Source organism: Neltuma alba, unplaced genomic scaffold (assembly GCF_004799145.2).
Source record: "Neltuma alba isolate B1F8T4 unplaced genomic scaffold, ASM479914v2 tig00013194_pilon, whole genome shotgun sequence".
Classification (NCBI taxonomy): Eukaryota; Viridiplantae; Streptophyta; class Magnoliopsida; order Fabales; family Fabaceae; genus Neltuma; species Neltuma alba.
In genome coordinates this window covers 99,328-116,031 of record NW_021637499.1, presented here as the reverse complement: position 1 = coordinate 116,031, position 16,704 = coordinate 99,328, and the positions used below count along the sequence as shown (strand labels likewise).

General features: G+C 31.8%; 1 protein-coding gene across 1 annotated transcript; it reads left to right on the top strand.

Annotated features, from left to right (window-relative positions):
* The first annotated feature begins 11,773 nt into the window (after window positions 1–11,773).
* On the top strand, window positions 11,774–16,664 carry LOC114735258 (serine/threonine/tyrosine-protein kinase HT1-like). Its single transcript, XM_028922942.1, has 3 exons — window positions 11,774–12,569; window positions 13,320–13,775; window positions 16,289–16,664. Exons 1-3 carry the CDS (start codon window positions 12,105–12,107, stop codon window positions 16,535–16,537), a joined length of 1,170 nt encoding a protein of 389 aa, XP_028778775.1. The 5' UTR covers window positions 11,774–12,104; the 3' UTR covers window positions 16,538–16,664.
* Window positions 16,665–16,704: the final 40 nt, after the last annotated feature.

The following is a 16,704-nucleotide window of genomic DNA, read 5'->3' as shown; positions in this document are numbered from 1 at the left end:
GTGATTAAATGCTCCTCTCGCTTCTTAAAACAAGTGTTGACAATCTTAAGATTATATGCAAGAGAAAAGTCGAGAATAGATTGTCCTCCACTATTAAGCTCCCCAAAACCAAAACCACCATGGGCCCCGCTGAATTGTCCTGCTTCCTTACCGACATATCCATTAAGGTCCCCACCAATAAAATTTTTTTCTTCGAGTGGTATGCTTTGAACCAACCCCTCCATATCTTCCCAGAACTTATCTTTAAGGTGTGTCTCTGCCCCAACCTGAGGTGCATAGGCACTGATGATATTGATAGTATCTTTTCCAACAATTACTCTTAACGATATTATTCTGTCCTCAAACCTTTTAACCTCTACCACGTTTCTTTTCCATGTTCCATCAACGATGATACCAACCTCATTCCTTGCACTCATCTTTCCTGTATACCAAAGTTTATACTCTCCAAGTTCCTTGGCAGCTTCTCCAGTCCATTTGGTTTCTTGGAGGCACAAGATATTAATCCTTCTGTCCCTCATAACTCCTGCTACTTCTATAGATTTCTCATTCAGCGTCCTAATATTCCAAGTGCCAAATCTAATCTCAGTCTCATGAACTAACTTCTTTAGCCGCCTCCGTCCAAGAGAGTGCGGTAGCCCTCGCTCATTTAACACTACATCCGGGCGACGATGCAGCGGCTCTAGCTCATTTCTCACTGTACTCGAGCCATACAGCACGTCACTTCTGGGCAACGACCTAGCATTAGCGTAATTACTTTGTTGATCCATGTTCATGAGATTCGACGGGTTTTTACGTTGGCTGTCGAGGGCCTAACACAACCCTCCTCCTTTATCTGGGCTTGGGACCGGCTATACAATATAGGCAGAGTTTTTTATATTCATTTGAATGATAGAAGCATCATTAGATCTTTTATTTAAGTAAAGATAATTCTAAAAAGATAAGCTTTCTACACATCACTCAGGGAAGGTGATGGTAATTTGAATGATAGAAGCATCATTAGATCTTTTAGCCACCATATATAAGGCATCCTTGGTTGAGTTGGAAAAATAGAGATAAGAGGAATGATTATGTAATATGTAAATGATTTAATGATGAAGGGTAGCTATAATGGTTCAAGGATCTGGATTAGCACCAACTATCTAAACCTAAACCTAAATCTTTAATCTTTTTGAAAGAGTACGATTAGATAATTTCATATTGAAATATGGAGCAATGGTAAGAATGGCACTTCCATTATTAAGGGTAACTAAAAGCTTTATAAAGTGTAAGTGGTATGTAAGAGAGCAATTCTAGTAGTTGTTGAAATTTCCTTTCTTTCATGAAGAGTAAGGAAGAGTAGGACAACACCTATATGAAGGTATATAGAAATTCATCAAAGGTTGAGAAATTCCAAGAGTAACATATTATTCTACTGAGATAGCTTGAAGACCATACTATTCAAGTTTAGAAGTTTGAATAACTTCTTTAGTATATGGTCTCCTAGTGAAAATAAGTTATCAAATACTCCTAGTGAAACAATTAGTTTGTTGATAAAGGGTGCATGGGCTAAGAATAGGAAGGTTTGTTTATTAAAATTTAGCATCTTAGGAAAAATGAGTGATCATAACAAGGTTTTTTATTTTATTAGAAACTATTTTTTTTACAACCGATGGAAGTCGTTGGAGAAAGAGTGTAGAAGAGAGAGTGGAAAGGTCATTGAGGGTGTAATAACTCCACGCATGATTGAAACATGTTTTTTTTACTCATTATCACTAGTAATATCTTTTTCTTACGAAATGATAGGTTCTGATACTAAAAAGGATGTAAGACTTAGACAACCCAGTTCAATCATGTAAAGATCATAGTCCGAGTAAGGCCATGACAAAGATCTTTAAACCCATCTTCCATAACACTCTTATTTATATAGATGATACTTTACTCTTCTTAAAAGATGAAGCATCTTATAAATAACTTTTAGTCTAATTTTTTTTTAGCAATCTTTTAGCCCAATTTTTGAAGAGATAACTGCTTTGTAGGAGTAGGAGGATTAGGTAACCCTACCCAATATCTTGGCCTATTTATTTATTTAGGCTCATGATCTTCATAAAAAAAAGAATATAGGACTTTGAAAACCTAGTTCGATTGCGTTAGTTTAAGTAAGGTTTCATTCACAAAACAAGTATAGGGCCACGTTAGGATATTAATCTTTTTAGCACAAGAACCATATATACCTAAAGGATCATGGTCATATTCTTTCTTATGCATTGGATAATCTAAATAAGGCAAGTGCAAACCACACTTAAATTTTTGAAGACAAACATAAGATATTATAAGTTCAAATTTTCAATAAATTGATAAGAGATTTAGAGAGAATTCATGGAAATACGCTAAAAAAGTTTTATTATAGAAAAATATACAAGTCATTTTACCTTCATACTACTTCATTTTCTCTTTATATAGTATATTTTACACTATTCATTCTTGTCATGACTTCTCCTTTCATGTCATCTGCATGCCATGCATGCATGTACATCCTCTACAAAACATACTTCAAATTACAAAGTTCATATATATACTCTAACCACGACAACACTAAAAAAAAGTACAAATAATAATAAATGAACAAAAGACCAGACTCAATTTATAATACATACAATATAATTTTATGATACTTGTGTCTTCACAAATGAAGATGATGGAAGGCAAGTAGTGATGATGTGACTTTTTGTGTGATAGGACATATAGAGGCTAGTACTTAGAAGACCACTTGGTCTTGTAGATAGGTTCCTTATCATGTTAGATATTGGAATATCCTTTTTCTTCATTACTCCAAAACTTGTATTGAAGTCTTTTTGCTCCTTTGGCTTTATATTCATCTAAGATTTGATCGCCTGACTTTTCTTGGCTTTACCAAGCAAGATAAATTTTTTTTTTTTGGTATATTATGTAGAGCCCTAGTTCTTCCTAATCTTAGACAATTGAGGATTGTGCTTTGGTGACTCTTGGTTGAGATGATTATACTCATTAGTCATCAAAGATGTCCATTTCTAGCCTTTATGGTTCTCTGAGAATAATATACTCAAATGGTATAAGACTAAGAGAAGTACATTTCAATTCAAGATCCTCACCTGGATGATTATTAAGATCACATGAAAACATTAAGAGCTGCCTTGGTTCTTTTTTCACATTCAAGCTTGATTAGCTATATAGATAGGCTTGATTAGACATATAAAGTTGACCATGTGAGTCAAGATTATAAAACCTATGTACTATAAAAAAAAGCAATAAGTTTCTTTTTTTTTCTTTTACTTTTATAGAGGGACTTTTCATAAGTTATGCTTCTCAAGGACTTGATAAAGATCTTTTCTCCATTATGTCATTAGTGAGAACTACTCAAAGAATGTTTAAAATTAGAACCCTCATGTTTTGGGTCACAAAGAAAATGATAAATACAAAGAGGAGGAAGGACAAAGGCATAGATATAAAAAGTCGACAAAACCCACATGTACCACGTTAACTCAACAGGAATAGGATATAATATAAGATGAATAGACAAGTAAGGTGTTTGAATGTTACAATGGTTAGGGTATGGCTAGATCTATGTTTTCTTGAAAAAAAGATGAAGCCAGTAGAGTGAAATTCCTTTGGCTAGTTGATGATTTTTTTTTTGTGGTTTTTGGGTGAGATCCTAGGAGAAAAATGGTTTTGAATCTTGCCTTGGGAAACATTTTTATTATGGCTAATAGATAAAGAAATCGGGAGGAGTAATATGAGAAGGAGTTATGAGCTATATCTGTTTTTGGGGTCTTGAGAGAAAATATGCAAGAGAACTATGATGACCTTTAATGTGTCAAACTTTGAATTTATAGTGGAAAAACTAGTTTTTCCAACAAAGTAACTAGTCATTTGGAAAGTCTTTTCTTTTGGTTCTAACATCCTTAGAAAAGACTTATTGTCTATTTTTACCATGAAGTGATAAAAATTATTTTAAATCTCGAGAAGGTAATGAAGAACTATTTGGTCTAAAAGTATTACATCTTAGTGCAAGTGGAGCACCCATATATCTTACTAATCATACATGGCTTGATATATTAAGGGAGATAGAACGAAAGATGCTTCACCAAATTCTTCTTCACTTTTGACCTTTAAAAAGATTGTGAAATTAATACCTAGCAAATCCATTTTAATGAAAATCTAGTAAATTTGTTCACCAAGTCATTTCCAACTACAATATTTAAAAAGTTTGTTCATGATATTGGCATCAATCTATAAATTCTTTGCCCCTAGTGTTCTTGTAAAATCCTTGTATGAATTTAAAATTACCCAATTTGTCAACATGAACGGATTAGAATCAAAATATATGAAACTTCTTAAAGGATTCAAGTTGCCTAGAAATAAGGATTTTATAATCAATATTTATATTGATGAAATAGATATAATTGGAACTCATCAAGAGCTCACTAAAGTTGTAAATTGCTTAAACAAAGAATTTGAAATAAAAGACTTGGGAAGAATTTTCTCATGAATGACAAATTGAATATTTGAAAAATGAAACTTTTGTGTATTAAGAAAATTATGCAGAAAAGGTCTCAAAGCATTTTTATATGAATAAATCACACACATTACGTGTTTCAATGGTTGTATTTAGATATGGATAAAAAAAATTTAAACCTTGAGAAGATGATTAATGACTACTTAGTCTAAAAGCATCACATCTTAGTACAATTGGATCACCCATGTATCTTACTAATCACACATGGCTTGATATATCAAGGGAGATAGAGTGAAAGGTATTTTACCAAAATTATTCTTCACTTATGACCTTCAAAAAGATGGTAAAATTAATACTCAGCAAATCCATTTCAATAAAAATCTAGCAAATTTGTTTGCTTAGTTATTTCCAACTACAATATTTGGAAAGCTTGTTCATAGTATTAGACTTCGCAAACTCAAACATATCAACTCACCTTGTCAAGAGTGAGAATTAATGCATGTTGTACTCTTTTTTTCTTGTATATAATATTATCCCATTGGGTTTTTCACCAAGGTTTTTAATAAGATATATTAAATAGTATATTAATGAATGGTGTGCTCTTTTTCTTCTAATAGATTTTTGTTATGCTTTTTTCTAGTTGAAGCTTTTTAATGAGCTAGGCACATGTTCACTCATAGATATTCAAAAGGAAGTGCTATGAATATAATATTTATATAGTTGTCCATATGGTTCTTTTTATTTATGTTATCTCATATATAATATCCGACATTATCTCTATGATCTTACATTATCTCATATTATCAAGGAATATGTAGATTTTTTTTAAGTTGAAGTTGTAAAGCTGTACATATAAATAAAGGGCATATATTATTGGGAAAATCACTAATAGGTCCCACAGAAGATAATTTATTACTCTGAGGTCCAATGAAATGTCAAAATCACTGACAAGTCCCAAGGGACCTCAGAGTAATATTTTCGTTTTGTAAAATGACATTACTGCCCCTCATATTCCAGATTCACATTTGCTCTGTCATTACGATTTACAACCTCAGCAACGACTATTAACAACCTAATGAGAGGGAGTTAACAACCCTAGCAGTATCCGTTAACAACTTACTTTATAGAATTATATAACCTCTACATAAGAGTAAATTATAACCAAATAATATAATACAACAACTTTAACACTAAAATGGGAAGCTTTTTGATATCATTAAGAATTTTAATTAGATCCAATAGGATTATAGTAATATTTTAATGCGAATATCCATTTACAATCTCAACAGCGATTATTAACAACCGAATGAGAGGGCATTAACAACCTAAGCAGTAGCCGTTAACAACTTACTTTATAGAATTATATAACCTCTGCATAAGAGTAAATTATAATCAAATAGTATAATACAACAACTTTAACACTAAAATGGGAAGCTTTTTGATATCATTAAGAATTTTAATTAGATCCAATAGGATTATAGTAATATTTTAATGCGAATATCCATTTACAATCTCAACAGCGATTATTAACAACCGAATGAGAGGGCATTAACAACCTAAGCAGTAGCCGTTAACAACTTACTTTATAGAATTATATAACCTCTGCATAAGAGTAAATTATAACCAAATAGTATAATACAACAACTTTAACACTAAAATGGGAAGCTTTTTGATATCATTAAGAATTTTAACCAAATCCAATAGGATTATAGCAACATTTTAATGCGAAAATCCATTTACAACCTCAACAGTAAGTATTAATAACTTAAGGAGAATTGTTAACAACCATAGCAGTGTCTGTTAACAACTAACTTTATCGGATAATATAACTTCTAACTATAACTAACTAAACTATAACTAAATAGTCTTAAAGTTAATCTTATATAGTTGTTAGAGGTTATATTATCCTATAAAGTCAATTGTTAATAGATACTGCCTAGATTGTCAATAGTTCTCTTTAGGTTATTAATACTCACCATTGAGGTTGTAAATGAATCTTCGCATTAAAATGTTGCTATAATCCTATTGGGTTTAGTTAAAATTCTTAATGATATCAAAAAGCTTCCCATTTTAGTATTAAAGTTGTTGTATTATACTATTTGGTTATAATTTACTCTTATGCGGAGGTTATATATTCTATAAAGTAAGTTGTTAACGGATACTGCTTAGGTTGTTAATGCCTTCTCATTCGGTTGTTAATAATCGCTATTGAGGTTGTAAATGGATCTTCGCATTAAAATATTACTATAATCCTATTGGATCTAGTTAAAATTCTTAATGATATCAAAAAGCTTCCCATTTTAGTCTTAAAGTTGTTGTATTATATTATTTGGTTATAATTTACTCTTATGTAGAGGTTATATGATTCTATAAAGTAAGTTGTTAACGGATACTGCTAGGGTTGTTAACGCCCTCTCATTAGGTTGTTAATAGTCGCTGCTGAGGTTGTAAATCGTAATGACAGAGCAAATGTGAATCTGGAATATGAGGGGCAGTAATGTCATTTTACAAAACGAAAATATTACTTTGAGGTCCCTTGGGACCTGTCAATGATTTTGACATTTCGTGAGACCTCAGAGTAATAAATTACCTTCTGTTGGACCTGTTAGTGATTTTCCCTATATTATTGGTGCCTTAAGAAAGAATAAGAAAATTTCCCCCTCGCTTCTTTGCTCTCCAATTCTCTATTTACCCTTTTTTTGTTGAATATCTTATCTTTTTTTTAATTTTTATAACACAAATTAAGGTTTTTAAAATTTTTGCGGTTGAAACTGAATATAAAATGGGTCATTATAGGCCGGAGGGATCGCATTCACTGATAGATTCTAAAGAAGCTTTGGACGGTGAAGTATGGAGGTTTTGGGAAAAAGCAAATTATGTTCTCATCAATCAACTCATTAGCATTTTAATCTGATTCCGCACTTGCTCTTTTCTTTTCCTTTTTAAACCTTTGATTCCTAACTAACCCATCTTTGCCTTACGCACTACTATGTGGATAACATCAAACAATATAATATTTGTTTTTATTTTCTTTTTCTTTATCTAATTTACTTCAACTTTTTGAACTCAACCGTGTAACTATTTTTTTTTTTCTTACTAAAGTATAAGTATCCTCTTATTAGAGGCAATGATATATGAGACACTATTCGTCACTAAATGTGGGCACTTCTCCCAGCGAGAATTCAAACTCAACCATTTAACTACTTAAATGATTTTTTTTTTATAATTCAGAACATACCCAAGTTACTTTGGGTTTGAGACTAATCTCTATTAGGTCAGAAGCGTTAAAATTAAAGCTCTCTATATAAGTACACTTCTCAAGATTCAAACTTTTGTTTTCTTTTTTTTGGGTGGTAAGACCACTTACCATATTAAATAATAGCTTGTTGGTTAATTGAATGAATTTTTAATCTTACAAACAACTAATAGAGTTCGTATAAAAACTTCAGAATAAATTTTTCATCCTTCACAACAGTATGTAGGCTAATTAATATTTGTTGGGGTTTTTCATCTGCTTATTAATAGGTCGAACATTTAAAGAGGCTAAAGGTTTTTTTTTCCCCGCCAAGAAAGATCAAGAGTAATTGAGTGATTGAAAAATATATTTCAAATTTTCAAAATTAAAATCAGCGAATTACTCTCTTTCTCTCTTACCTTAAATTAAATTCAACAATTAATTGTAAGAGCTCAATTTACTTTACATCCTCTAAATTTATAAATTTTTAATTAACCTATCTTTATCGATTACATATACTATATTAAAAATGATTTTGATCAATATGAGTAATAATTAGGAACTGTATTTTAGAGAAATCAATACATATTAACTACAAATAAATGTATATAAATTATTTATCTGGTTTCTGCATTGGATAAAGAGAATATATCAAAGATAAGGTTCTTGGATGAGAGGATCAATCATCTAAGTTGATGAGTTTTAAATATAGCATGATATAAAAGCAGTTGGATTGGAAATTCTTACAAAAGAAAAGTTTCTTACCGCCAAAAACCTTATCCAAAAATGAAGTGTGTATATGTACGGGATGTATAAACACTAATGAGTACATGATTTATAAACTAACTTAAATTAAAATATCAATTAATTATCTCTAATATAATTCAAAACATAATCTATATGTGAAGTTAAATGACCATGGGAAAACTGATGAAAAGTTTTTATTTGGAAAGTACTTTTTCTCGAGTAAAAAAAGACTTGAATTGAATGGGCCCAATTCAACTTCCACAGGTGCAGTTTTTTTTTTTTTTTAATTGAGTACAATATTTCTTTAACTATATGTTGTCTTCCGTTTTGCACATAGTTAAAAATAAACTACACATAGTTAAGATCTTTAAACAAATTTCTGGTATCTTTTGATTTAGCCGTTTTTTTCAAAAAAATAAAATTGATAATTAAAAAAAGATATACTCCTCCGGTCTTTAATATAAGACCCATTTAACTAATTTGATTAGATTAAGGAAGTTAGGTAAGTTAGTTAATTATAAGAAATGTGACGCGTTTTTTCTAAAATACCATAATCATCTTTCTTAATACCCTATCTTCCTTTTCTACTTGATTATGGTTGAGAGAATATCTATAGGGGTAATTTAGAAAAAATTGATAAATATGATAAATGGATCTTATATTTAGAATCAAAACCAATTCAATATTAAGTCTTATATTAAGAACCAGAAGAGTATTTAACATTAAAAATGCTTCAACACCATGTTTTCCTTTTTATCATATGCTTATAATTCTAGTTTATATAATAGACATGGAATAAAGGTCCGTGGCACTGAATCTCATTTCTTTCATGTTTCAAAGAGAATATAAAACCATTACCTCACAATGGCGTTTAAGGTACGCCAAAAGCCAAATTATAAAGGTCATATGTACCTTTTGTACTATCAGATAGTACCTAAGGACATAATATAATTGTTCCACTTTTCTTGAATAATAAAATATACACACACAAAAATAACATGGATTATAAAATAAAAATACACACCCAAATCACTTTAAGCAAATATGATTCTCTACTTTTTACTTGTAATCTCGTTTTCTCTTTTGACAGTATAAACTTGACTGGGTACAAGAATGGATTTGCTCAGGAGATGGTATCAGTGTATAAATATGCTCAGACAAGAACGAGCAGGTTAACTTGGAAATCAGTAACTACTCACCTAATTAATATGGTTTTTTTTTGTTAAGCGTATATATCTTTTTATTAGAGATAATTCTTTTCTGTGCTATATATAATTGCTAAGCATATGTATCTTTTTATTCAGTTTTTTTTTTTGTTGTTGCTAAACACAGGTTAACTCTATTTTATTGAATTATGTGTCATTTATAATACTCTACTTATTTATGAATTTCTGGCCCAAAAAAAAAACTTTTGAATTGATATCTTTTCTATTTAAATACTATTTTTGTGATTTTTTTAATATATTTTGATTAAATTATATTGTTCCAAACATGATTGATTTGACTTCTGCGAGACGAGAATCGCTGCTTTAACTAATTTAATTATAGACTAATTTATTTTAGAATATTAATAATAAACCCTTCCCAACTAAATGTGTTCTTTTTAATTTTGTTAATTTTTCTATCTTTTCATCATTAATAAAATTATATTTTATCAGCAGATTTTTAATATTTTTTATCTCTTCAGTGCATAATATAAAAAGGTCTCTGTTTTTTTAAAGAAAAACTTCTAAAATGGTTTCCTCCCATCCTAAATATAGAAACAAGATAATTAATCTATAGATATCGAAAAAATTAATTAAAATTTCTCTAAAATATCCTATTTGATCACTGTTCCCATAACTCATTGATAAAAACCTCTTTTAATATATGCAATCAATAAAAAGATTAAAAAAAAAAGACCAAGATTTTATGTTTAATATCGAAACAAATATCAACTCTTAGATATTAAATTAGATACGAATGGGATAAAAAGGTAATTTCGCTCTTTGGTTGCCATTTCGTGTTTGCCGTGCCACCATGCTTTTAGTATTGCATGACTTTGTTTGGGTCCCAAAAATGAGGCCTTAAGAGTCAAAAAGAAGAGGGGAAAGGATATGTCCCAAAGCATGTGTGCCACTGAAACAAATTGCCAACAGTTTAATGCACTAATATGCCCACTTTCTTTTTCACTGATTGATCACTCAATAATTTAAATTTCAAGATCATCAAGCTCAAATTGAAGGAGGTATCCAGTATAATTCTTTTTATTTGAAAATTCAGAGTCAAAACTTTATTTACAATATTCTCTGAATAATTTATATAGAATATAATGACTCTTTAACCCCTACTCAATAACATTATTGATCTCTATATCTTTTTCTTCATATATAACTATTTAACATTTTACACTATCAATTAATTTAAATTCAGATAGGAAGTTATCAATAGGAATTGGGTCTGGTAAAATGAGTTAGTTCCTCATAATATGATAATAAAAATTTATAGGTTTAAATTAGTGTTTAACCGTGCTCCCAATAGTATAGTCTCTCAAAACCTGGATTAAGACGTAGTTTGCATTAAGAACTTTAAAATCCTGCAATATATGTTGCTTATTTTGTAAGTCTTCTTGCTAGCCAACTTAATAACATATTTCTTGCTTAGTTTTTATAAATCTCCCACCTCTTATTATAACTTGTACTCTTTAAGAAAATCTACAAGAGGTATTGCTTATTTCACAAGCTTTTTTCTTTTTATTTTGTAACTTTCTTGCTTAATATTTAGCAATCTTCTATTTGGTTCATAACTCTCTTATTTGATTCTAAAAATAAAAATTTCCTTCTTTTGCATTCATAGAGTTTTGAACATATTGCTTAAGAGATAAATTCCATTCATTTTGGCCAACGATTCAAGTGTGAACACCTCCTCCAAACAAAAATTTGAACATTAATTTATCATACTACGAGGGATAATCACTTCTGCTGGTTGGTCATGGCCTAGACTTTTTTTTTTTTGGGTTAGGTATAAGTATCTTTTTATTGGAAGTAATTTTATTTGATACACGGTCAAATATTTAATATAAACACCTCTTTTAATAAAGATTCGAATCTTGATTCACTGGATTGGATTACAGGTGACTAGCTCCTTTTATTAGGTTTGGTCACAGCCCAGCCTTTTTAAATGTATTATATACGTTGCTTTTGTAAACTTTGAAAAAATGGTACTGAATCGTATCGTTAAAAAAGCCTATAAACCTTTCACACACATGCATATACCTTCCGCCACTTTTGAACCTATCACTCACGAGACTCCCCTGAACCTGAAAGGCTGAAACTTCTTCCTCTCCTTCTTCTTCGTCCTTTCAATTCATCTTTATGATCCTAATCTACCTGATCCTCCTCATTCATCCTAGGATCGATGCTTAAATCTCCCTCCTCGTCTCTTTCAAACCGAAGTCCTCTGCACTTGGTTCCTCTCTGATTTGTGTTTCAGGATACTTTCAACTCTTTGAACAGATCAATTTTGATAGCTTGATGAAAGAAAACCCTCATGTTTCGAAATCACTTCCTACGATCCGGAGGGAAATTAAATTCAAGTTCAAATCCCTTTTGACGGTATGTTTTCATAGCAAACATCACTATAACGTTTCGTAATAATTCATATCGAGCTTTGATGGCGACATCGTGTTTTCATCCACTTCGACTACGAAAGTGGAAGAGGAAAACGTTATTACCGGCGGCTTCTTCTTCTACCTCTTCTTCTTCTTCTTCTTCTTCTTCGTCGTCGTCGTCAAAGAGGCAGTTGAATTGCGATGGTGGGGAGAATTTGGAAAGGAAGAGATTCGACAGCGTGGAATCATGGTCCATGATACTGGAGTCTGAGAATTTGGAGACGTGGGAGGCTTCGAAGGAGGATCAGGAAGAATGGACCGCCGATCTTTCTCAGCTTTTTATAGGAAACAGGTTCGCTTCCGGCGCTCACAGTCGGATTTATCGCGGCATTTACAAGCAGAGAGCCGTGGCTGTGAAAATGGTTAGAATTCCGACTGAGAATGATGACAAAAGGACTTTACTGGAGCAGCAATTTAAATCCGAAGTTGCTTTACTTTCACGTCTCCTTCATCCTAATATAGTGCAGGTAATGTTTTTTTCCATTCCAATTGGAAACTAATTATGGGAAGCCTTCTTGTTTTCTTCTCCTCATGGATTGTTTACTAAAATTTGGCATGCTCTTTTTGACATATCAGAATTCTAAAAACATGCTAGAAAGCACAAATTGGTACGGTATTGATTTTGGAACCGTTTGAAATAGTTTCTAAGTAATTTTTTAATCGTAATTTACGGAATACGAAATAAATATGTAAGAAAATTTTGATTTTAATTTACATAAAATGTGCTTATAAATATTTTTTATCGCTATAACAAACAGGCCCTCTACAGGGCAGACCTCCAATCATAACACACAGTGGGCTGTTAGAATTGCAAGATTACTGCTGTTTGCTTGTCTAATAGTGAATTATGTGAGAGAGAGAGAGAGATTTCTGAACCCTAAATTTTTTTCCCCCTTAATTTTCAATACACCTACTTGATGTCATTTACAGAGTTTACTTTATGTTTGTCATGTTTCGGGTCCTAGAAGAGCCGGTGATTTGATTTGGTACATATTCTTTTCTGAATGTTACACACATATATAACTCACATACACTCCACGACTCATTGAGAGTTCAAACTTACAACCTCTCCTCTGCATGAGATGCTTTGGTATCATTAAGGCTGTTAAGGCTTTAGAGATTTGGTATTTATCTCAGAGTTTTAATTTATCTGATGTAATACTTTTATATACAAGGATGAATAAGACGTGATCCTTAAACTACTCTTAATTTTACAGTTTATTGCAGCTTGTAAAAAACCACCAGTGTACTGTATCATAACAGAATACATGTCACAAGGAAATCTGAGGATGTACCTGAACAAAAAAGAGCCACACTCTCTTTCAACCGAAACTATACTAAGATTAGCTCTCGACATATCTAGGGGTATGGAGTACCTTCATTCACAAGGTGTGATTCACAGAGACCTCAAGTCAAATAACTTGCTTCTCAATGATGAGATGAGGGTTAAGGTTGCAGATTTTGGCACATCATGCCTTGAAACACGATGCCTGGAGAATAAAGGTAACATGGGGACATATCGTTGGATGGCCCCGGAGATGATCAAGGAAAAACCATATACTCGAAAAGTGGATGTTTATAGTTTTGGAATTGTGCTTTGGGAGCTCATGACCGCCTTACTTCCTTTCCAAGGAATGACCCCTGTGCAAGCTGCATTTGCTGTGTCTGAGAAGGTCAGATCACTACGCCTAAGTTTCTTTCTTCTTAGGGTTAAACTAAACATAGCTATTTTGAACTGCAATCTAATAACAATTTTAGTTCATAAACTCTAACATAGTACATTTTACTCCACTAAATTATGACAAAAACAAGTTATATAGTTAATTAATTACTATTAGTCACTTGATTGTCTTGTAATATCTAAACAAGTAGGATAATTGGAAAAAAAAAAAATATGTGGCCTTTAGGTGTTAATTTTAATTATAATATCGAATGTTTTCTTTATATCAAGTGCACAAAGTAAATTGTTGGGTTTCAAAGTCCAGAGCTCCACATACTAAAGTTCCAATTCAACTATAGGCCATTGCGGGAGTTGTATGTAGTTTCCTCATATGTTTTTACTCTTAAATATCCCCTCCCTGCCTTTTTCCCTTCTTGACTTTCTTTTGCCCGAATTATCGTTGATTTGTCTTGGTTTGAACTCAATTTAAATGCTAAGCATTTGAAACTTATCATGCTTAATGGTATAACATTTCTTTATTGTCAAAATGATTGGCTCGGCAAGGACTCCGTAATGGCATGAATTGTCGAAGGCATAGTCATCTTATGAATTTTCCTGCTTTGTAGCAATTTCACCAGTAAGTTAGGATTATTTAAATGATTCTTCGTTCTCAACACTAGGAATGGTTCAGGATTGAATTTTAGTTTTTCTGTATACATCTGATTCTGATGTGACTTTAATGCCAAGACGCAACTAGGCGTATAGTTAGTATAGAGTTACTTGGAGATATTTCTCATTTGGCTTCTGTGCCCTTGGTTAATCGGTGTCATAGTCTAGTTCTTCTATATTGTGTACATTTGTCATCCTTGTTGGAACCAACCTTTTTAACATGTAAATTTTCAATATTGCACATATGCTTATCAAAAGAAAGATATCTAGATATATATATATATATATATATATATATAGAAATTCCCAGGTATCTATTTCCAATAGTTTAGTATTTAGCTAAACATTAAGTCATTTGCTTCTCAATATAAGATCATTGGTCGATTTTTTTGTGAAATCTAGATGTGAGTGATGTTTACTTGGAATAGTATTAATCAATACACACACACACACAAGTTTGTAGTGAATAATGCAGCTTAATTTTTATAATTTCATGTAATATGTGAAACGACATCTAATTACAAGTCTCTGCTGTGTCTTATCTCATCATATCTGATGTAATACATATAGGCGACTAGTTTTCAAAATAATGTCTTCCTCCATTAATTTTTAAATTTTGACTCTTGACTTCCTGAATTTATAAATTATGCCACTTTTTTTTTTTCCATACAATTTATGCAACTTGATCATTCTATTAGAAGAATATCGGTCCAACAATCTAATGGACCCGATGTAAATATTCGAACACTTTTGTATGTCTTGATTAATTCGAAGATTAGGGGAAGGGGGTTGAGGCTTATTTGTGTCCCTCTTCTCTTGTTTATAAAGAGGCATAAGACCATGTAAAGAGGCTCTAGTATATTGCTTTTAACAAACTTTTTATTGTCAAAGTTGTGTAAACTATCAAATAAAAATTACACAAGTCCAAAGTAACTTTGAGATATTTTGAGTTATACTATAAAAACAAAAGAAATTATACAAATGTCAATCTGGAAAGGATGCGAAACGCATGTTTCTCTATCCCTTCTTTGTGTAGTACTCTTCTGGTCCTAAATATAAAACCCACTTTATAATGCAAATTACATTATAAAATGAGTTTTATATTTAGAATCCGAGACTATTTTTCATAGTCTTTCATTAAAAAATGAGAAGAAAAATGTGGGGAGTTATTGCTGCAAAGAATTTTGATTTTCCTCATTTTGCTTTATCAAGAATAAGAACGTGTGTTAAATTGCCGAAATTTACATAAACTATTTGTCAATATAGAACTTAAAATGTGAAGAAATGGTGAGGGGTAAAATTAATAATAATAAATAAACAACTGTTATCTTGCATGAGGTCCTTCGCAAAATTTAGAGCATGATGAACATCGTCACCAACCCTAAAGCTCCTTCACAAGAGTCTAGATTAGTTACCTGTCTGATATCCTGGTTTTAATTTAGAACCAATCATCAGAAGGAAGAATAAATTACGCCTTATGAAACTGACTAGTTGGCTATCCTGGATTCCTCATGTTTCATATTAGGATTTTTTATGGTCCTGTGAGCTTTTTTCTGGGGGGAAAAAAAATTGAGAGGTAAGCAGCCCAACGTGTGATCTCCTACTTGTAGAAAAATATTAATACCACTAGATTGCAAGGCCATTATTGTCCAAACCTGTGAGCTAGACGTTGCTTTGGATCTCTATTTCAACTGCAGAACCTGGCAGGAGAAGTAGGGATAACTTTTGCAAGCCATATGTTAGTTCTTTTAACGGTGGGAAACAGTAACATGCTTATGTATATAAAAGAAAAGGTGGTAATAATAATGCTGCTCTTTTTGGTTAACTGATATATGGGGGGTGACTTATTTTAAGCAGAACCAAAGGCCACCATTGCCGGAAAGTTGTCAGCCGGCACTTGCACATCTGATAAAGCGTTGCTGGGCGGCAAATCCCTCGAAGCGGCCGGATTTCAGTGAGATTGTGTCTGTTTTGGAAAAGTATGATGAATGTGTCAAGGAAGGCCTACCTCTCACTCATTATTCAGCCTTCGTCACTAAAAATGTCATCATTCAACGCTTAAAAGGTTGTGTGTCCATGAGTTCCTCTGTACCTGTACATGCCTGATTTATCCGCTTCCATCTGTAAGCTACATATATATCACTTCAATCTGTATATCTTGTTCATTAGCTTGTACATGCTTCAATGTTTCTTCCAACTGTATTATGTAAATGCAACTTATAAGGCTTTTTTCTTTGATTTTCTTTTGGTCTTTCCGGTCAAAACTGACAAGA

Bases quoted from the DNA above. Each gene is read 5' to 3' on its own strand.
- LOC114735258 (XM_028922942.1), top strand. From the start codon at position 12,105: ATGGCGACATCGTGTTTTCATCCACTTCGACTACGAAAGTGGAAGAGG. The intron at 12,570-13,319 runs GTAATGTTTTTT...TTAATTTTACAG, and splicing joins TTCATCCTAATATAGTGCAG to TTTATTGCAGCTTGTAAAAA. The intron at 13,776-16,288 runs GTCAGATCACTA...TATTTTAAGCAG, and splicing joins CATTTGCTGTGTCTGAGAAG to AACCAAAGGCCACCATTGCC.